Genomic DNA, 21,411 nt, shown 5'->3' on the forward strand with positions numbered 1-21,411 from the left:
TTTTGTCTCTGTTTTAACTCTCTCCCATTCTTCCATTCCCTCAACTGCACTCTGCCCCCCGCCCCCTACCTCTTTTATCTGACCATGGCAGCCAGTCACATCTGTAATGCTTACCCACTTATTGCTCATTAGCTCTCAGATGATTCTCATTACCCTCATCGACATGGAGCGAATGAGCTGCTGGGGATTTTAAACTTGGCACACACAAATAGTTACACACACTCTTGAAAATGTCACCACGGATAAAACGTAACTAAACCCAAGAATTAAGCCATGAGTGTTTGAAAAATTAAACTAAGGATGAAAGTGACTGGTTACCCCTTGAATCCACGCCCCTCTTAACCTTGAAACCCTTGCAAAGCACCATAACACAAAGGCTTGCCCTTGTCTAGCTCTTACCCCTCATCATCTTCCTCACCTACTGTCATTATACTGCTCCTTCGCTCCTGTCATGTCTCAGGGGAAGTACTTGTTAGGAGAGGAGGGGAGCAGGAAAGAGTCCAGACCTGCATGGCGAAGTGTTGAGACTTGAGCGAGACGAGGGAGGAAAGTACCATTAAGTAATAGCTTGCTATGGGTGATTTAAAGGATCAAAGACAGCTGTGGAGTCAAATTAACTTCAGTGTTTGTGAGGAGTGTTTATTTAATGAGCTACAAGTAGCATCATAGTTATATTCTTTTTGCTTGTAAATACAGCCCATAAAAAAACAGTCCTATTTCAAGTTTGTCGATTTAGCTTTAATTTATATATGAAATAAAACATTTAACCATTTCTACACACATATGTACAAGTTCACAAAATGAACTTATTATAATAAAAACTGCCTAAAAAACATGTATAATATGTACCCAAAACAAACTGAGAGCTGCCTTTGAAACCTTGGGTGTAAACACTTCATGTTAATAGTGTTTAAATTTCTCCCAAACAGTGAGAAAGTGCAACTCAGTTGTAAAAGTTTTTATACAGTAAAGAAGTTTATTTACATTTATTTTCCTGTAAAAAAGAGTTCCTGTACACAAGCACAGTTTACTATAACTGGAAACTGGGAAACAGTCCAACCACTTACCAAGATTTTGTTAAGAGTTATGAACAAGACCACCAAAAAAAGGAATATTTAACATCAGTTTTTCAGCAGAAATGTCCAAATTTTCCCAGTTTGGAGACTCAAGAAGGATTGGTAACCATAGTTGGAACTAGGGGTTGCAGAGAATAAAATGTTGCTGGTTTCTTTGGGAGTGACAAAGATGGATAATATCAGGAATGAGTACATCAGAAGGACAGCACACGTTTAGATGATTTGGAGACAAGGTCAGACCAAGAGAGGAAGAATAATGAATATATTAATAGAAGGATGCGGAGGTTGGAACTACCAAGCAGGAAGAAGATCAAAGAGGAGATGACGATGCAGAGGATAGCGTTAGATGGAGACTGATGATTGGCTGTCGCATCCTAAAGTAACACACAACCTGGAGAGATTTTTTTTTTCCCGTTGGGAGTTAAAAAGCTGTCCATGCAAACCTGCATTGTTGTGAAATTTGTTATTCTATATTGGATTTGTTTTTATTTCTCAGCCGTCAATAAGATCAATACAATAAATTAGCTCTGTTTACACACATAAAAGGAACGCTTGTAGGATGTATGAAAAGTTCAAGGCTTCTTTTGGTTTTAGTTAGGTGCTGGTCAAAACAGTCATTTTAGAGTTCAACATGAATACTTGGAAAGTGAGGCGCAGCTGTTGGCTCATTTTAAAGAGAACAACAGCAATCCATTTGTGTTTATCCATATTTTGGACCAGATTTTCAGTGTGCTGCATTTGTATTTGCTAAAATGCATCAAGTCTTGTAGGGAAATGGCAAAATGCCTGCAGGCAGCTGTCAGTGGTAAAACTTTAAAGCAGAGCAACAATAAAATATTTCAAGTGAAATCAGTTCCCAAACATTCTGTAGTCACAGGCTGTTAATGTATTGTAAAAAAAAAAAGTCTTTCCTACTTCAAAGCTTTTATAATCCATGACAATGCCCGTCATTGAAGTTTTTTCCCCAGCACTAAAAAGCAACATGGAGTCACTGATCTAAAAAAAAAGTCAAATTTACACACACAAGAACATCTCTATGGGGAAAGAGTGCATGTGGTTCGCTCCACTTCTAATGTATTGGTGCTGTTGCCATTACTAGTGCTTTAATTTGGCTTTTTGGTGATTGTTGTTCCTTCAAAGCTCGTTAATATTCTAAAAACGCTGTTTTTGGCAATGAATGCGATGAACTGACCCCAAGGGAGACAGCTGCTAATGGCTAAGAGATTAGAGTGATTCTACCCAGCAACCTGTCACTGCTGTTTTAGACTAAACCCCCACAATTTTCCACTTCATTTATCCTGATATCCATCCTACCACAGAGGAAAAATGAGGATTCCGTGTGTAGAAATAAGTCACTTTTGGGGTTGATACATTTCTCACCCTTTTAGTTTCTGTAGTTAATGAATAACGGATGGAAAATGACTGTAAAAAGCTTTACTCCAGACACATTCCAGTTATGAAAGTACTAGCAAAAATGCCTGCTGTGGAGTTCATGAAAGACCTCGTAGTGTTTTTGCTGAAGACAAACTCCCACTCAGTGGAAGTTGAAAAGTGCTGAGTCTGCCAGAGCATTTTGCTAACAGTGTACTTTCAGAGTTGATGCCGGCATGATGTCACCTTTGCAGTCGGCCCTCTCATCCTCTGCTTATTGACGAGTTTGTGTTTCTTGCACACCATGAGTCACATCAGCCCATCACCATTCGGTCAAATCATGTGGATAGTCTGTGTTAAATCCGCTGTGTTTGTTTGGAGTGCGAGTTGCTGGTGTAGCTGTGTTCTTCCTCATTGAGGTTCAATGGGTTGTGCAAAGCCCTCACATTTATTGAGAGATTTTAGATAACACATTCCTGATTGCTGGCATCTTTTACGAGTTTGCAAACTCTGAAACATTTTCTTTGATGGTATATTTTTACCCAGATACTATTTCTTTTTAGTTTGCAGTGAAGATTTTGGGTTATCCATCTGAGTTTTTCCAAAGCCAGACAGTGTTTGAACTATGGCCACCTCTGCTGGGATAAACACATGAACTGAAACTTAGTTTTATATAAATCAGTTTAAATATGATGTAAAGGTGCCACAGAGCTAGCGTTGTGGGAAAAGGTGAGAGGAAAGTGTAGCTGGGAATGCTGTTTCTGGAAGTATGCGGTTGTAGATAGTAAGAGGAGGTAGGTTTTGTAAATGACATTCTTTCTCCATCCATTAGGTTCAGTCAGGAAAACAGGGCACTACGGGTTTTCTGTTCTCTCTGGGAGTGTTTTGCCCTGTTCTTTGGCCTACTATGCTCTGCCCTTCCCAGCACAGCAATGCCTGTATCTGGTATTTTTAGCTATTGTTACCATTTTCCTCCTCTCTCTGGCTCTGACATTTCCTTCCACTTTTTTTTTCTTCCCTCTTTTGCTGTCTTTAGTCCTACGGTTCATTCTTTATGTGGTTTCCTTTCTTGCTTTGCAGTGTTCTTCTCGGTCTTGTTCTTTTTTAAAAAGTCCTTTATGCTCTCCGGTGGTCTCTGCCCTTGGGCTGCTTGAAAGAATTGCTGAGTGCTCAATGGCTTGGCCCACCCTGAGATTCTGTGGGCTGCCAGGTCGAACCTGCCACCCCTGTACTGTAGAAATGGATGTCAACAGTGAAATCAGAGCTCTCAGAAGCTCAAACAATGGCACTAAAGCATAACCTGCCTTCAGCAGAGCAGAAAAAAACTGAGAGTTTTGCACATTTATAGACAGAAATGCATAGTAAAAGTAAAAAGAGAGCTGCCTGAGATTTTATACCCTAAACTGTAAGGACTGGTTTGAGTTTCTTTGAGGAATAGTCTGATTTTTGTTGTTTTTTATGTGACTCTATTTAATTCCTCTAATTATTGGTCACTGTTGCATGCTGAGATTTTCCCATCATCCTGGCTCTGTTAATAGGCAACAATTAATTTAGTCTGTTAGCGAGAAACATGGCCAGTTGCACCCATTAACGCCAGCTCTTGTCCGTCCTAATTGCCATTTACTCAGCACTGCAGCAGTGTAGATGTTGTTCAGTGCAGCGCTTTGCTCAAGCAGCTGCTGAAAGCACACACCTACATGCACACACACATCAGAAATCACCCGTTGGCTGTTTGACCAAAGGAATGACGTTATGACTGCCAAAAGCGATTGCGTCATGCTCCTGCTTTCCCAAAAAGCACCGTAGCCTCGCCCAGTTCCCTCCGGTGTTGGAGCTGTGGGCTACTCGGCATCTGTGAGGAGGATGATTCAGCATACTGATTCACATGGTCGTGACCTGCACACACACGTGGATATATGCATAAAAAAAAAAAGCTTTTTGTGCATTTCCTTTCTTTTTCATTAGTTAAAAGGGATGATTGATATAATTTTAGTCCTTACGCTACTGTGGTTTAGCATAAAGACTGGAAATAGGGAGTAATAGTATTTGTGCCTCTAATAACCTTCTCAGGTTTACTGTCACTAAGGACAGCCAGAAAGCCTAATATGTAAAATTAGTTCTCATAAAATCACAGATTGTTTTCATTGTTTAGTAAGTTAGTAAAGTGTGTTAATTAATTAAAGCTTCTGAGGTCATTCTGTATGGATTGTGTTGCTTTTGGACATGATAGCTAAATGAATCAGCTGCCGGCTGCACCCTCACATTCACCGTTTAGATACCAGGGATGATCTTATCTGGCTTTTGGTGAGAAAACTAAACAAGAATATTTTACAACCTGGATTCAATCAGCTTTTTTTTTCTTTTTTTTTAAATCCTGTAACAAGTTCTAAAAGCAACCTCATTTCAATGACATAAAATACAAAGATAAGCAAATAATGAGCCTAAAACACCTCAATTCCCATTTAATGTGAAGGAGCAGCCGGTTCCTCCAAAAATGTAGAACCTTGGAGAGTAAACAGAGCATTGCAGAAGAGATAAACGTTAGTCCCTTAAATCTGCAACCTTTGCAGTCATTCTCCTACGCTCAGAAGCAAATGAGGGTAGAAACATGGACCAGTTGGAGAATCCTGAGCTTTGTCTTGCAGCTCCAGCGATCATATCGCTAAAGACTGGATCCACCCTGTTGTTGATGTTGTGAATGGAACTGCAGTAATCTTTGTGCTTAGTAGCTCTCTTTTAAAAAAGAAATATAATGTTGAAATATTTGCAGTTAATAAATGGTTAAACATTACAGAAATGCATTCTTGACTGTCGTTTACATCTCATTCTTCTTTGTTTTTTTTTTGTTTGTTTTTTTCTTTCCACAGGATCTAAAAAAGCCTTTTGACAAAGCTTGGAAGGACTACGAAACAAAAGTGTAAGAATCTGAATTAATCATGACAACTCCCTGTTTTTTTTTCCGTTTATATGATCAGACACTTGATTAACCTGTTTTTTAATTAATTTATTACAATTTTACTTCATGACTAATCCAGTATTAAAACTCTGTCAGTCTGCAGAAAGTGGAGTTATTCAGTGTAACAGTTTAACATTGTCTTGTTTTGCTGTTTTCAGTCAGTATTAATGTGCTGCATCTGTCCTCTCTCATCTGACTTGACTAACCGTGCCCCCCTGTCTAATCTCTCTCTGTGATTAATGTGTCAACACATCCCTGATTTTGTGAATAACCCACCCTTGCTGTCAACCTTCCACCTCCATACTGAGACTTCGTTTTCACTCCCCTTGTGCATGCAGAGAACGCAGGACTTTTTATATCTCTTTCATATGTTTTACAAGCGGCAAAGGACATTCTTTACTGAAAGGGTAATAATTCTTCTCTCCAAACCGTTTCGATCGTGCAGTACAGGCTTTGTATTGAAACAGAATTTATATGGATGCTGTGTGACTGCTCCCAACTGTTCTGACTTATTATTTGACTCTACTCTTGGCAAAAAGAAGCCATCAATAGAGTCTGTTTTTTTTTTATGTATCCTGCCGCTCTGCTTTGTCGGTGATCCTCTGGTTGTCTCTGATCTCTCTGCTGTCTGTTGTAATAGAAACAAGCTGTTTTTATGTATCAGACACAGAGTAACTTATCTGGTCTCAACTTGGCTTTGATTTCTGATTCACTAATTTTGTTTCTGAGCTTTTTGCATCCAGCTCCCTGTGTTTCATTTATCAGTCTCCATGTTGATAATCATTTCCCATTCAATGCTGTTCATTCAAGAAGTGATTGATGTTAAAGTTTTGCAGCAGAGATCAATGATTATATGAGAGGTTTGCATACAGAGTGCATGAAGGGAAAAATAAAGTCCGTTTTCTTTTTGATGCATCACTTCCTGAACTGACAGTACTGTAAGTAAATTGATTCTCGTCCCCCTCATCAGTCAAACAACTGTCAGTTTGGCTGGCGGCCAAACAGCCTGGCTAACATGTGCCTCCATATTAGTTTCAGTCCTGATGATGCGGTAATGTTGTCAGGGATGATGATTCATTTGCTGACAAAGGCCATAAAAGTACTTTCAGTGAAATAAAGTTTAGCACATCCAGAAAGCCCAAAATACAGGTTTGTGACAGAAAAGTGGTTGTGACTTTTTACGATTTTTGTTTTTTGCATTGTGATCTTTAAGAATGTGTCACATATTATTTTTATCTCTAATATTCTGGCCAACATGAGCACAAGCTAAACCACTGCAGGTTTAAAACTCAGACAACTTGCTTAGTCAACATATGTATATATGTTAATCCAGCAGGGATCTCAAACTCTGGTCCCCAAGGGTCAAGGTCCTGCAGGTTTTAGATGTTTCCCTGCTTCAACACACCTGACTCAAATGAATGGAGCGTTTGGCAGCGCTTGACAACAAGCTGATGGATCCATTTTATTTGAATCAGGTGTGTTGGAGCAGGGAAGCACCTAAAACCTGCATGACAGTTGCCCTCAAGGACAGGAGTTTGATATATATGCTTTATAGGAATATGTATTAGAGGAGAACATGTTAGAGGGGTTTGACAGCTTTCCACTTTCTGCTTTTTGTTTGATGAGAAAGTGCTGGAGAGTCTCCAGACCTTCTCTTGTTTTCTACATTTTATGTTTCAAAGTCATCTCTAAATTAAATCAGCTCATTTTTTTTCTCTTTCGTCTACAATCAGTTTAATGACAAAGCAAAAATAATAATTTTTACTTTATTAATCCCTCTGCATTTAACCCATCACTAGATGTACTAGAGAGCAGTAAGCAGCCATGTTCCAGCACACGGGCAGCAATTGTGGGGGTTAAGGGCCTTGCTCAAGGGCCCACATGTCACCTCTGCTGGCACTCTGGGGACTGGAACCTGGGTTCACCAAACCCAGGGCAACCTCTAAAACTACTACTAGGCTACTAACAGTTAGCTATATTAGAAATACAAGACAGACATCGTACCATCTGTTAAAGCTTAATGATGGGGTGAACAAACAGAAAAATATGTAGAAATCGTAAGTGGAAATGCTCTTTAGAGCAGTATTTCTCAATCCAGGTCCTCAGGACACATTGCCCTGCATGTCTTAGACTTGTTCCTAGCACAACTGATTCAGATTAATAAACTTAATTTAGTTTTTTGCAAGCCTGTTAATGACCCAATCATCTAATTCAGTTGTGTTAAAGTAGGGTTACCTCTAAAACATGCATGGCAGTTGGTCCTGAGGACCTGGATTGAAAAACACTGCAATCAAGATCTCATCCTAGGGCGAAAATTTACATTTTATCAAGACAACCACCCAGCTCCCAAACTCTGAATCTGAATCTAGCAGATTAAACCTCTAAACCTGTAAAAGGCTGTGCACCTACACTCTCCATCCAACCGGATTGAGCTTAGATCTCATTTGAAGCTGCCATTGCAACTAAATGTGCATTATTGGAGTACTGAGAGAAGGGTCAGAATAAACTTTTATAAATCAGATTTTTGCTTTGCCATTGTGGAAGATTGTGTGGAAGCTACAAGACGGGAAACTTAAGCTAACAGTAAAGATTAGAAATTAGGTTAAACATCCAATCTGGTGCACTCTGCAGAGGTAACAAACACTCAGCCCATTCATAGCTTCAAAACTCATTTATACATAATTTGTCTTCCTGTTCATTCTGTTCAAAGACAGTTTCTAAAAATTACAAAATCAGGATTTTGCAGTGGATTAAGCAGAATATTTTAAATATCAGGAATTTTACCTCCCATTTCATTGTCCTTTCGTGCTGCCATGGTTACATTTCAAGACAATCAGCAAAGACTTGAATGTAATGGACAAATGTTAACATTGTATTAAGGCATCTTGTCATTGCTTGGTGGTAGGAATTAGATCAAGTTAATTTCTCAAAATACTTCTTTAAAAGAAGTTCCTCTAACATCCAGGAGTCTTCCTTTGAGGGAACAAGCTGCCGCACTGTGTTTGCAGGGAATATGCTGGCAGAAAGTACAGCATATGGAAAAGACTGACCTGCTGCATGGAATGGTGCCTTCTCTCCTTTGTGTGGTGTGTTTTCCCGTCTCACCTGTGAGAGATGCAGAATTTGTGTGAAAAAATCAGCCCTGAATACTGACTGTCACGAAACTACCCTTAATTGTAATCTATAACAAGAGAAAACTTGCATGTTAACAGTAAAATCTCACTAATTATTTTATGTGTAGGACCAAGTTTCTCTTTGGGGAGGTAATTTTTCAACACCTGACTATAAAGATGCAAATCACTGAATTAAACTGCTCTCACTGCTTAACATCTGCTTTCTAATTCCTTCTGTTTTATGTACTGGTCTCACAAGTGTTTTGCTGTTTATGTGCAAGCTTTTTGTAAATAAGGGAAGCCTTCCCTTATTGCTGCAGTTAAACTCAGTTTCCTAGAGTTATTATTATCATATATATTTTTTATTTATTTCTCCTACTAAAATCATTGCATTGAGCCATAATTTTTTCTTGTGCTGACAAAGAGCTTGTGTGATGGTGGACTTAGTATATTTTATGAATGCCATTAGTAATGCAAAGCAGCCTATGGTTTACACTTGTAGCTTCTTATAGATTTAATGTTAACACATAATGAAATATGTCATAGTTTGGTTGGCTGACATATTGACGTGGGAAAACCAAATAATGCTTGTTTAAACCTTGAAAGTGGTGGTTCCCAAACTATTTCCCTGCGAGCTGGCCTTCACACTTTATTAAAAAAAAAAAGAACACAAAGAACTGCTGGGCACTGTCATCTTGCAAACCCCTTGCAGGTATGAGACTTTAGGTGTGATTTTTCCCCCATTGCTGATGGCACAAAAAGGCCATCTCCAACAAAAACGTAATACTGAGTGGGGAAAAACAACCTGAAAGTACATATCTGGCTAGTCTGGGTGCAACAGTGTGTCCCCTTGACTCTGAATCAGCTTAAAGGTGAACAAGTGTATCATCACAGCTGAGGTATTCCACGTATTTGAGACTGAAAATGTAAACCTCAGCACTCCCCTGATAAATACACATCAACACCAGTAGAATAAGACTTATTTTCCTCCCAAAGTATGTGAGAAAATTGGTGTATAAATAGGTAAATAAAGTTACACACACACACACACACACAGTGCCACCAGACTGTTACATCTGCAGCAGATGTTGTTGCAGCTCTGTGTCTCAAATTTTTCCAACTCTTTTCTCCAGTTTGCACATTGAAGGCATTTTTTCAATGAATGTTATTTTATTCAGGACCTTCCATCTGCTCGTAGGTCTCGTATTCTGTATTTTTATAAAACACACGTCTGTGTGTACCAGCAGTGCCTCATCCTCTTACTGACTTAACAATCCAATAAATGTTATGGTTATGTTGAATGTGCATATTAATAATCAATGAAGGTAATTCTAAATACTTCTGTGTCAGGGGCCCCAGGTTGGGAATCACTAATTTAGAGACCATGCACCCTTAAAAAAAACATGATGCATCTGCATGTACACTGTAATGCATATTTCTGGGCAGTTTGCATTGACATACACCCTGATACAAAAACTTTAAGCACTCAAAAATAAAAAAAAATAATTTTAAAAAATTAATTAAATTAAATAAATAAATAAATAAAAAACAAACAAACACACATTTTGGTTCACTTGTAGCCTTTCAAACTGGTGAAATCTAAAGACAAATAGTTGATCTCTTTGTTTTTTGTCTCTTTCTGGTACCACAGATTAATGGGATGAGATCAGAGTTCTCTGGGGATCAAACCATTATTTGCATGTCTCTTCATACTTCTTGTTGCTGGAGATGCTGGTGTTCCTTATGTTGCAACAAATTTAATTTAACATCACATGCCTTCCTGGAGGAGAAGCTTTAAAAAAATTTGAAGTTTAAAACTTTGGCAGAGTAGTCTAGGTGTTGTCATGATGGTGTTAAAAAGAAAAAAGCATGTTGTGTCTTGACTTTGCCCTCAAGAAAAATCCTTTAGGCTTATGGTCAAGATGAAAAACGCCAAAACTCTTCCTCTTTTCTAATCTTTTTGGCGGCTTAACCATCTATAATCCATAACCATTCATTTGTGAAACCATAAAAGCCTAAGTGCCTAGCTCCCCTTGACAGCTGTAGGGCTGATTTTCACACAATTTGACATTTTCTGTGTGGTTGTGCTGCTGTTATAGATGTGTTGTGTGCTCTTTGACCCCTTGTACTGTTACTTCCTACCAGCACCAAGATAGAGAAGGAGAAGAAGGAGCATGCGAGACAGCATGGGATGATAAGGACCGAAATCAGCGGGGCGGAAATTGCTGAAGAGATGGAGAAGGAGAGAAGATTCTTCCAGCTGCAGATGTGTGAGGTGAGTCAGACAACAGATTGACTGATTTCACCCAAAAAGAAGGGAATATTTCCAGAGCGGATAATCAGATATCGACTGCAGGTTGCTCAGATTAGATGCTAGAATACAAGTCTTAGATTACATAAGTGCTATCAGTGCCTTTTTGATCTTTTTTCTTTAATGATCCTTCTTTGGGGAAAATGAGGATTTTTCACTTTGAAGTGTTTTTATATCAGATGAAAGTCATGTATCTGAGATGAAGCATAAACAGACTTGAGAGTTGCCTTTCCTTCTTACTGAACTAGGCCTGGCTCTCCTACCCTGATCTGTATTCACTCTGTTTACAGTATCTCCTCAAAGTCAATGAGATCAAAATCAAGAAGGGGGTGGACCTGCTGCAGAACCTCATCAAGTATTTCCACGCACAGTGCAAGTAAGTCATAAACCATTTTTAAGCCATTTGTTGTGTTTTTTTTTTTGTTGTTTTATTGTATTATTGTTTCCTGTTCAGTTTCTTTCAGGATGGTCTAAAAGCTGTAGACAACCTCAAACCTTCCATAGAGAAGCTGGCCACAGATCTGCACACAGTGAGAACATTTGCCTCTTCTTTTTGTTCTGACTTTTCCTGCTTGAACTGCACACTACTTCTCTCTTTTCCCTTTAAAGATCAAGCAGGTGCAGGATGAGGAAAGGAAGCAGCTAACTCAGTTACGAGACGTCCTGAAGTCAGCGCTCCAGGTGGAGCAGAAGGAGGTAAGACGCAAATGCAAATGCACAACTCTTAAATTCCTGATAGTTCTAAACGAGCCACCAGTCATTTATCATGTTTTTATCCTCGTGTAATTCTTGGTAAAATCAGATTATACTGTATATTTTAATGTCTATACCAACCTTAAACCTGATTTATTAACAGCTTCTGTCAGGTATAACTTCTACTTAGGGCTGAGCCATTTAACTTGTGAACTATTTTAAGCATAATTTCTTTCTACGGGCACTTTCTTTTGGTATAACATCATAAATCTGTATTTTAAAAAAAGAATTCCAGTTTTTCTGTTAGTTTGTGCATGACTTGCTGTTTTTTCTGAAGATTGTTTCCTTCTTCTCCTTTGCTGCCTTCGTGTTTTGTAAAACAAGTCTAGAAGAGTAAGTGGATTCCTTAAAGAACATTTTCTGTGGCTTTAGACTTTTTTTGTTCACAGTCTTGTTTAAATTTTATTGTCCATAGCTGTATCTCTAATTAGTTTATATGAGATTGTCATGTTTTACTGTTTTTTTCCACAATTATCCTGTTAGTTGTGAGCATCTGCTGATATCAGCACACATAATTCCTTACCTTTTGAGCCATTTAAAGTAATCCTCTTTGTTTTTTTAGAAGAATGATTTCACATCTACATACATCTGTCTATTTTGCTCCTTTTTTTAAAGGATAGGTTTAATAATACTGCATTCAAAAATGAAACACCAAAATGTGATTTGATCCATCTAGGTTCACATTGCATGGAAATGTTTGGACATCCCAAATCAAAATTTTTGTTACTGTAAATAGTTCAGGAGAAGTTTTAACTGAGCTCTAAGAGGAAAATGTTGGAAATTATACATTTGTTTCTACACTTAAAGTGCTTGCTGCTTTAGTTTTGTTTTTCAAGACGGTAGAAGTGAAAAGAAATAATGAGGCATGGTTCAGGGATGTATTTGCTTGAATAGTTTACACAAAGGGGACAACTTTGTTAGATTGTTAGGCCTTTTGGTTCATTTACAGTCACCATTAGAAAAGGTCAGAAAATGCAAATTTCCAACTTTGGCTCCTCCAAGCAGCTACTTGGCTCCAAATGAAAATAATTGATGTCTAGAAAGCAGGAGATGTCAGTGTGTTCAGGTGACAGTTTACTCACTTCATCATTTAATTAAGAAGCAGCGGTCATGGAAGTCAAGCTGAGTTTGGGGAAACCAAGAAAACCCAGTTATAGAGATGTTGGCAGACTTTACTTTAGAAGAAGATTAAGTGGACTAAGAGTGCTGGTGCCAAATTCAGAGATGGATTTTTGTACATGAACTAAACAAACATGAAGCATTTTTTTGGGGGGAAAAATTCAGTGGACTGAGGTTTAAAAAGAAACATTTGGAAATAAAAAGTTCATTAAAGCACACGAAGGTGAAGCAGTCCTGCTTCAGCTGTGTGTTGCAGACTTTGGCACGAGGAACATTTCCGTGGTTGAGGAAGGAATGGATTCAATTAAATACCAGTAAAATCTGGAGGCCAACACTGCACCATCTGTCAAACAGCTGAGCATGAGATAAGGATTAAATATGAGCGTACATCTCAGTGCACTCAAGACAGTAAGCCTTCTGATGGAAGTAAATGAAGAAAAACCAGTAAATAAGAATCAAGACTGATACAGAGTGAGGTGTGTTACTAAGTTCTCAGCGTGGAAGGTGCACAAACTTTATTCTGGACTATAAAATATAAAAAAAAAAAAATTAATTTGATCTTTTTTTTTTTTTTTTTTTTGGCAAGTTACATTTAAAACATGATTTTCTCTATTTGTCCTTTCTTTTGTACCAAATCATTCAGGCTACAGCCCTTTTGACTGTAGTTTGCAAATCCTACTTACAGCTCCTACTTTATGTTTTCCTTTTATTTATTTATTTTTATTTATTTTTAAGTCTTTGTGTTTTCCCAGGATTCCCAGGTGCGACAGAGCACCACCTACAGCCTGCACCAGCCGCAGGGCAACAAGGAGCACGGCACCGAGCGTAGTGGTTTTCTTTACAAGAAGAGTGATGGGTGAGCTTATAAAATGGTGCTTGGCACTCAGATGTAGGACTGTAGCTGCATGTGATGTGTATGTTATGCACTGAGATAAGCTTTTTCCACTATAAGCAAAGAGAACTGCAGTTATAGTTTTTATTATTTTTAAGAAATCTTTAGATCAGAATGGCAATGACAGCAGAACTTTTCCATATCAGACACGCTGACTGATCAGTGCAGCTTATTTTTCTATTAAAATGTATTGTTATTGGTTTCTTGACTAATTGTTCCAGCACTTATTTCATTTTTACACTTGAATACACAGCTCAGCATGGATTAATGAATATGCATCTATCTTTTAATGTCTTTTTTTTATTAGTCAGTGTCCTCTGTTTGTTGCAGGTTGAGGAAAGTGTGGCAGAAGAGAAAATGCACAGCAAAGAACGGATACCTCACCATCTCACATGGCACTGTAAGTGTGTTTCTGAAAAGAAATGGAGGACTGGATCAATGTGTTTGGCCTTATTAATGCACACTTTGATGCTGACAGGCATAAGTAGCCTTTATACAGTACATGACTGAGTGTGTCCACTACAGATTTTCTCACTTGCTATGAATATAAAGGAAACGTCAGATCAAGGAAACAGCTTACACATTAGCATTCTTCTCACATCACTTCCTCAGCTACTCTTAACTCTGCTCATTTCCTTATTTAGATTTAGCTCAGGCATCTCACATATTCAGACACATAAAAATAAAAAAATTTTCTTTTCTATATATTTTTTTCTCTGCCCTCCTTTGCTTTGTGACTCTCTTCGCTGGCAGGCTAACAGACCACCAGCTAAACTCAACCTGCTCACCTGCCAGGTGAAACACAATCCTGAAGAGAAGCGAAGCTTTGACCTCATATCACGTAAGTTAAACCCTTTTTGACATTCGTGATCTTTTTTGCATTAATTTGCCTTTTATTTCCCTCCAGTCTGTGGTAATTGCAGTCAATTTGTAATTTTAATTAGCTCCAGAGAGAAAGACTAAAGATTTGTTCAACAGCAGTGAGGATTTTAGTTTTGCTTTATGAGCTGATTGTGAGAGAATTGATTGCAATGGATTCACTGCATCAAAAACAGCAGAAATGCTAATGAGCTAAATAGTAGCTTTCACTGACACTGGATGTTTAGCTTCAGTTTTCAGAAAGATTGTTGCAGATATTTGTTTACAGCTTGCTTAATCAGCAGCAGCCCAGCAAGTGGTGGGGAAAATGTTTAAGTGTTAAACATAATTTGTGCATTAATTTCTTCCTTTTGTATTATACTCTTTATAAACTGTGAACAGAGATGAGTATTTTAATGGTAAATGGACTTGTACTTATATAGCGCTTTTCCAGTCAGTTTGACCACTCAAAGCGCTTTACACTACTTATCACATTCACCCATTCACACACACATTCACACCCCGATAGGCACATCGGGGCAACATGGGGTTAAGTGTCTTGCCCAAGGACACTTTGGCATGTAGTCAGTGGAAGCCTGGAATCGATCCGCCTACCTTCCGGTTGAAAGACGACTGCTCTTCCTCCTGAGCTACAGCTGCCAGTTTTTAGGGGTTTAATCAATGCCAGTTGAAAGAAATGAGATGTTTTATAGTTAAAAAACATAAAAATCAGAGGCATCTTTTTTATTTTAGATGACAGAACGTATCACTTTCAAGCCGAGGACGACCAGGACTGTCAGATGTAAGTGTCCTTTTCCTTCCTTCCTCATGTATAGTGTTTCACATTAGCACATCCTGTTTACCACCTCAACTTCTTGGCACACACTTCCTAACACCCAGACACTTGGCCTTGTCTTTACTTTCCACCTCCTGTCCTTTAACTGCTCTCAAGTCTCACTTCTTCCTCTCTGCTGTAACTTCTGTTCTTACAGTATACGTCAACCCTCTCAACCCACATTCTTCTCTCTTATTAGCCTAGTTTTATCCATTCTCACGTCCCCTTCTGTCGGTCTTCCTCTCTCTTCCAGCTGGATCTCGGTGTTGCAGAACAGTAAAGAGGAGGCGTTGAATCAGGCCTTTAAGGGGGACCATCATGTTGGTGAGAACAACATTGTGCAGGAGCTAACCAAGGCAATACTGGGGGAAGTCAAGAGGATGACTGGAAACGACGTCTGCTGTGACTGCGGGGCCCCCAGTGAGTTTCAGAAAGGGTGGGAAAACGTAACCTCATAAAGGTTTAACAGCTCGGAGTTAAAACAAATTCTGTCATCTCTGGAGAATGGAAAACAGTGGTCATTTTCATCTGTGCCATGTCATGATAAGTAATGTCTTTGTAAACATTTCCTTCTCTTTCTATTGTCTCACTTTTATTATCAATACACATATCAGCCACAACATTCAAACCACTGATGGGGGTGGAAACTGGACAAATGGGCAGGTGGAAATATTGACGTGAAGATAACAGAATAGTAAAATGGAGTTGGGAGTGAAGTCTAGCTGATATGGACCAGTCCAATGGTGTTGACTTGGCTTCCACATCCAGATCTCACTGAGCAGCTCAGGGATGTGCAATGAAAACAGATGCATGGATATTCTTTTAGGCAGCACTTCACAAATTTAAACACCGCTCACAACTGCCCACAGAGATGATGGACTCTGAAATATGCAACGAATTCTGTACGGAAATTCTTCTCTTATGACAACCAGGTTCACTCGTCATTAATTTATTGGTCAAGCCATACATTTCAAATGCAAAAGAGTCCAGGCTTGTGCTGGATGCCAAAAAACTGAGGTCTCAGGATTTCCTGGTATTTTCCTCAGTATCTGCATTCATTTCCCTGGAGAAGCCCCTACAGGGAGCATGAGAGTTTTAAGATATGTGTTCACATACTGAAGATTAAGTGCTAAAACAACATTATTGCATAACTGTAGACCTGAAAATGCAATAATTCTCAATATTTACACACCTATTTAAGCATATTTAATATATGTAATGAGCAGCTAAATGTTTTGAATTTTAACTACAGTGTTGCATAACACTCAGTGTAGTGTTATTCCTTGCATAAATATCAAGAATGATTTTCTTTTTTCACTATTTTTAAAACATTTTATCCTTTGAGTTCATTGAATACTCATGACTTGCATACTTGCAACCTAAACATTCCAAAATGAGAGATGCAGTGCACATTTTAAACATGACAACACTGCACCATTAATAATTTTAGTTTCCTGGCACAGGGGCAGGATCAAGGTATAATTATCCATGGTTCTACAGTCTCAATCAATTTTCATTTATGGTGAAAAATCCCACAAATCCTGGGAAAAGAGTGACCTCATTACAAGAAGGAAACAACTTGATGTTTACTTGTAGTTGTTGATTTTGTTAAAAGAAAAAGAAAAGCTATTTATAGCCTGGAAATAAAACAAATATGTGTGCTATGCTTTGGGAAATAATATGCAATAAAATTATAAAGTATACCCAGTATGTAATTTAATGTATGCAAAGACACTGTTGTTTTGTAATGAGTATTTTTTAAATAGGTGGAGTCCCTCAACAATTCCCATGAATTTCCTCCAACATACATGCATGTATTTACATAGTACAGTGGGGAGTATCTAGGCCAGGCACATCAGTTACAGTTCAGGTTGGTTAATTCTCATGTGAGATGTCAAACAGCTTCACAGCCAGCATTTCTGGATCTTTCCACGACAACACATCAAATTTTGCTGAGATGACCCCACCATTACCGGTTTCAACAACTTACATTTTGTCTCTCTTGTTAATTTTTTACTTTTCTTAACGGTCTTTCCTTTTATTTGTCTCAGACCCAACATGGCTGTCCACCAATCTGGGCATCCTCACCTGTATTGAATGTTCAGGGATCCACAGGGAGCTGGGAGTGCACTACTCCCGAATCCAGTCCCTCACTCTGGATGTACTCAGCACCTCCGAGCTCTTGGTAAATCATATTTAGTGTCTGTCTTTCCACAGAAACATGACACATCTCATCACGTCATATTGATTCTCTATTGAGATCCTTAGGTAGGAATGAAAGGTGGTGGGGATTAAAGAGGGCTTGACGGAAAGGCAAAGGATGAGGAGACTGAAGCTTCCTTGGCCTCAGTCTCCTCATCCCTTGGAAGTCTCCACACTAAGAATGGCTCGGAGTTTTGTTTTGCTTTTTTTTAATCACTGTTTGGTGCAGAGATTTACAGTCTGTGGGACACTTGGGATTAAATGCTTCCAGTCATGATTACTTTCCTTGGTGTTAAGACGCCAGTCGTGTTGGCCACAGTTAGACTCGACTGGCTCCACACTTGCAGTCTGGGATGTCTGCCGCATCCCAGTGGGTGTGTTAGCTGCACTGACAACTTTTGAATTAACTAGTGTGGTACAGAAAATGACTTAAAAACCCATTTCAATTTATCTGTGTGTGTGTGTTTGTGTGCTTCACAGCTGGCCAAGAATGTGGGGAATGCAGGCTTTAATGAAATCATGGAGGCTTGTTTAAGTGCTGAAAATGTGGTGAAACCCAACCCAGCAAGCGACATGTAAGTTGCCCCCAAAACCGTCTCCTCTAGCTTCATTCCGCTCACCTCCATACCCCTCCTTCTGTTTTTTTTTCTGTCCAACTTTACGCTTGGCCACAGCTGATCGTCTTGTGATACTTTGCTGTGACTATTAACATTCTTCTAACAGCAGTTCAAATCCTTTCCATCCTGTCTATCAAAGTGCTAGAACTCGTAAACAAGTTGTAGACGTAACATAGAAGAACGATTTCTTTTCTGCACCTACTGTAGGAATAATTCTGCTGGTTATGATGTACAATATTGTGAGTGAAGAAAAACCTCATGACTTTTCTCAATCATATGATTCAATAAAGTGTATGCCACACACTCCTGTCAAGGCCACAGGGTGTACAGCTGTTTGCATCCTTGTGTTCTTCCTTAGGCAGGCGAGGAAAGACTTCATCACAGCCAAATACACAGAGAAACGATTCGCCAGGAAGAAGTGTCCTGATGCAACGTCTCTTCTCCACACGCTGTGTGATGCTGTGAAGGCTCGAGACATCTTCTCCCTCATCCAGGTGTACGCCGAGGGAGTCGACCTCATGGAGCCCATACCTCTCGCTAATGGACATGTGAGTGCACAAGTGTGTTTTTGTGACTTTTTGAATAATTTTTTAATCATTATTCACCTCCTCCCATGACGCTTCATATATACAGGAAGTACATACAAATGTGTTTTTCCTCAGGAGCAAGGGGAGACCGCCCTTCATCTAGCAGTCAGGCTGGTGGATAGAACGTCTCTTCATATCGTCGACTTCCTCACTCAGAACAGGTAAATGCTGAGAGAGAAATACAAAAAGGGTTAAGGATTTAATGATATGGTGCAGTAAATAGATTACATTAGTCGGTAAAAGATGGAGGCTTTTTGTTTTGTTTTTGTTTTGTTTTGACTGCATCACAGAAAGTTTTTCTCTTTGTGTTTAGCTTAAATTTGGATAAACAGACGGCCAAAGGCAGCACAGCGCTGCACTACTGCTGCCTGACCGACAACAGCGAATGTTTGAAGCTGCTGCTGCGAGGAAAAGCTTCCATAGATATCGGTGAGGAAACACACCAGGAAACAGTACATCCATGATGCCTTCACTGTCCATCTTCTTTTTACACCAGTTAAAAAAAAATTGGAAATACTGTAGTTACAGTTTTTAAGTGATTGTTTTTTTTTTTATCCAAGCCTGTTACTTCTTAACTCTTCTACATATTTTTAGGTAAAAGTTTAATGTTAAACATGAGTGTTTTTGAATGGATTTTTTATTTTATTTAATATGCATACTTGTCTCACACAACTTTTTATCCTGTTGCTCTTTTTTCAACTCCTTTAGGTTTAGTTTCCAGACATTTGGCTCTTAAACACAGACCATGGCTGCGTTTTCTCACAACACTAATCTTTGTGTGGCACTCTGAACATCTCACAACAGCCAGATAACAGTTCAGAGACAAATGAGGGCAGAAAGAAAGCTGAGTTTCAGTGTGGGAAACAGTTTAATTACACATCACTCATGTCACTGTGGAAAAAGGAGAGAAAATGGGCTGTGTGTTTATTCTCATGTGGTGTGTGAATATAACAGTAATTACATGTTTCTCTTGTTTCTCCTTCCAGCTAATGAGGCCGGAGAGACGCCGCTGGATATCGCCCGGAGGCTCAAGCACCTACAGTGTGAAGAGCTGGTGAGCTTGCTGTTTACACCTGCCTTACTCCTGTGAGCGCATCGCTTCCCTGATTCATTAGAACTGTCAATCAGTTGTGCATTGATTTGTTTGTACTTACAGCTGAACCAAGCGCTGGCGGGAAAATTCAACGCCCACGTCCATGTCGAGTACGAGTGGCGCCTGCAGCACGAAGACTTGGATGAGAGTGACGAGGATCTGGATGAGAAGGTGAGCTTCTGTGTTGGTGATTACACTGTAAGACGCTTTTATGGAAAAAGATGAGATTAGAAAGTAGAAAACCTACAGAGAGGATGATGAGGATTGAAGAAAAAGTCTACATCTTGCGAAAGATGAGCTGAAAGTTTCAGATGGTCAGCGAAGTAATCCTCAGCACCTCCACATGTTGAAGCTACTTACACGCAATATATAGTAATTCACTTACAACACTCATGCCCTTACACGTAAGCCCTATCTTTAACCTGCCCTCTGACCTCTCCCTGCAGCCGAGCCCTCACCGGAGAGATGAGCGTCCGGTCAGCTGTTACACCCCCGGCAGTAACTCCCACCTCCAGTCCAGCCTGGGATCTGCAGGCCGGGATGCTGCCAGCCACGTTAAGGACAAGCAGCGCCCCTACATCCCCAACCTGGTCAACAACGAGACTTATGGCACAATCCTCAACACGGGCTCCTCTCAACCTACCCCCACCTCTGCTCCACCTCTGCCCCCGAGGAACTTGGGTAAGATCAGACACAATAATGGACGGGGAAAGGTGGAACATATATTGTTGTCATTTATGAGAATATTTAGGTTTATAGGTCTATATTAAAAGATGTTTATCACAATACAGATAACCCTGATAACTTGTCTGACCTGAAAATGCCCTCTTTCCTGTGTCAAGGAAGTTATTTGTAGAGGATTCCCTTGAGGAACAGTCTCATTTACTCTGCAGGTCAAAATGTCTGACTGACATTTTGACCTGTTTAAACACAACAGATGTCACTTTGGAGACAGACAAGCTACTTTCGAAACAGCTGGATGTCTTGATAATAAACATTTATGGAAGTTTTTATAGTTAAGTGGTGTGTGACTAGTTCACCACTCTTTGGCTTTAATAGCATTAGTGGCTGTATAGAGATGACAACAGAGCAGAAACAACCAGATGTTGCCCGTCTCTCTCTCCTTGTTATCTCCTGTTCTCAGTTACACAAAAATGAAAACAAATAGACTTTAATGGGATGGGAGGATGCTGGCTCTGAAAAAGTGCATCCCCCATTTTTCCTTAATTTCCCTTTTTCATTTTAATAATCTGTCCTGTCTGTTGCTTATAGTCCAGTTTACCTCTATGGGAGGGATCAGTCAGTCCTCTGCCTCCAGCAGCTGGAAACCAGGTTCTTTAGACCTGGCTGGCCGACAGAGGTCGTCCTCAGACCCCCCCAACATGCACCCCCCTGTCCCCCCAATGAGGCTCGCTTCAACCGGAGGTAAGGACTCCAATTTAGAATCATCCATTTGCCTGATTAAATTTGACCTTTTCAGCTGAATAGCTTTGGATCTATGATGTGTGGAAACAACTTGGTTTTAATGGACCCCAGTAAACCCATTTTCTGTCTTTATACTTGGGCTGCTGTCCATCTTGGACAGGTTGTTCTCATGAAACTGATTTTTAATTTGATTAGGATTTTTT

General features: G+C 39.4%; 1 protein-coding gene across 3 annotated transcripts in view; it reads left to right on the forward strand.

Annotated features, from left to right (window-relative positions):
- The window catches only part of asap2a (ArfGAP with SH3 domain, ankyrin repeat and PH domain 2a), a 53,098-nt gene that overhangs the window by 26,795 nt on the left and 4,892 nt on the right, over positions 1-21,411 (forward strand). For 2 of the 3 annotated variants that reach the window (XM_041972012.1, XM_041972013.1), the window contains exons 5-24: positions 5,315-5,364; positions 10,662-10,791; positions 11,118-11,203; positions 11,282-11,357; positions 11,437-11,523; positions 11,905-11,913; positions 13,452-13,555; positions 13,922-13,991; positions 14,345-14,432; positions 15,203-15,251; positions 15,538-15,704; positions 17,336-17,469; positions 17,967-18,061; positions 18,462-18,651; positions 18,766-18,851; positions 19,004-19,119; positions 19,677-19,744; positions 19,847-19,954; positions 20,230-20,464; positions 21,056-21,208. In XM_041972012.1, coding sequence (XP_041827946.1) covers positions 5,315-5,364; positions 10,662-10,791; positions 11,118-11,203; positions 11,282-11,357; positions 11,437-11,523; positions 11,905-11,913; positions 13,452-13,555; positions 13,922-13,991; positions 14,345-14,432; positions 15,203-15,251; positions 15,538-15,704; positions 17,336-17,469; positions 17,967-18,061; positions 18,462-18,651; positions 18,766-18,851; positions 19,004-19,119; positions 19,677-19,744; positions 19,847-19,954; positions 20,230-20,464; positions 21,056-21,208 — 2,101 coding nt within the window. The remainder of the gene's footprint in view (positions 1-5,314; positions 5,365-10,661; positions 10,792-11,117; positions 11,204-11,281; positions 11,358-11,436; positions 11,524-11,904; positions 11,914-13,451; positions 13,556-13,921; positions 13,992-14,344; positions 14,433-15,202; positions 15,252-15,537; positions 15,705-17,335; positions 17,470-17,966; positions 18,062-18,461; positions 18,652-18,765; positions 18,852-19,003; positions 19,120-19,676; positions 19,745-19,846; positions 19,955-20,229; positions 20,465-21,055; positions 21,209-21,411) is intronic. The other variant, XM_041972014.1, reaches the window with a different exon arrangement.

Source organism: Melanotaenia boesemani, chromosome 20, assembly GCF_017639745.1.
Source record: "Melanotaenia boesemani isolate fMelBoe1 chromosome 20, fMelBoe1.pri, whole genome shotgun sequence".
NCBI classification, from domain to species: Eukaryota; Metazoa; Chordata; class Actinopteri; order Atheriniformes; family Melanotaeniidae; genus Melanotaenia; species Melanotaenia boesemani.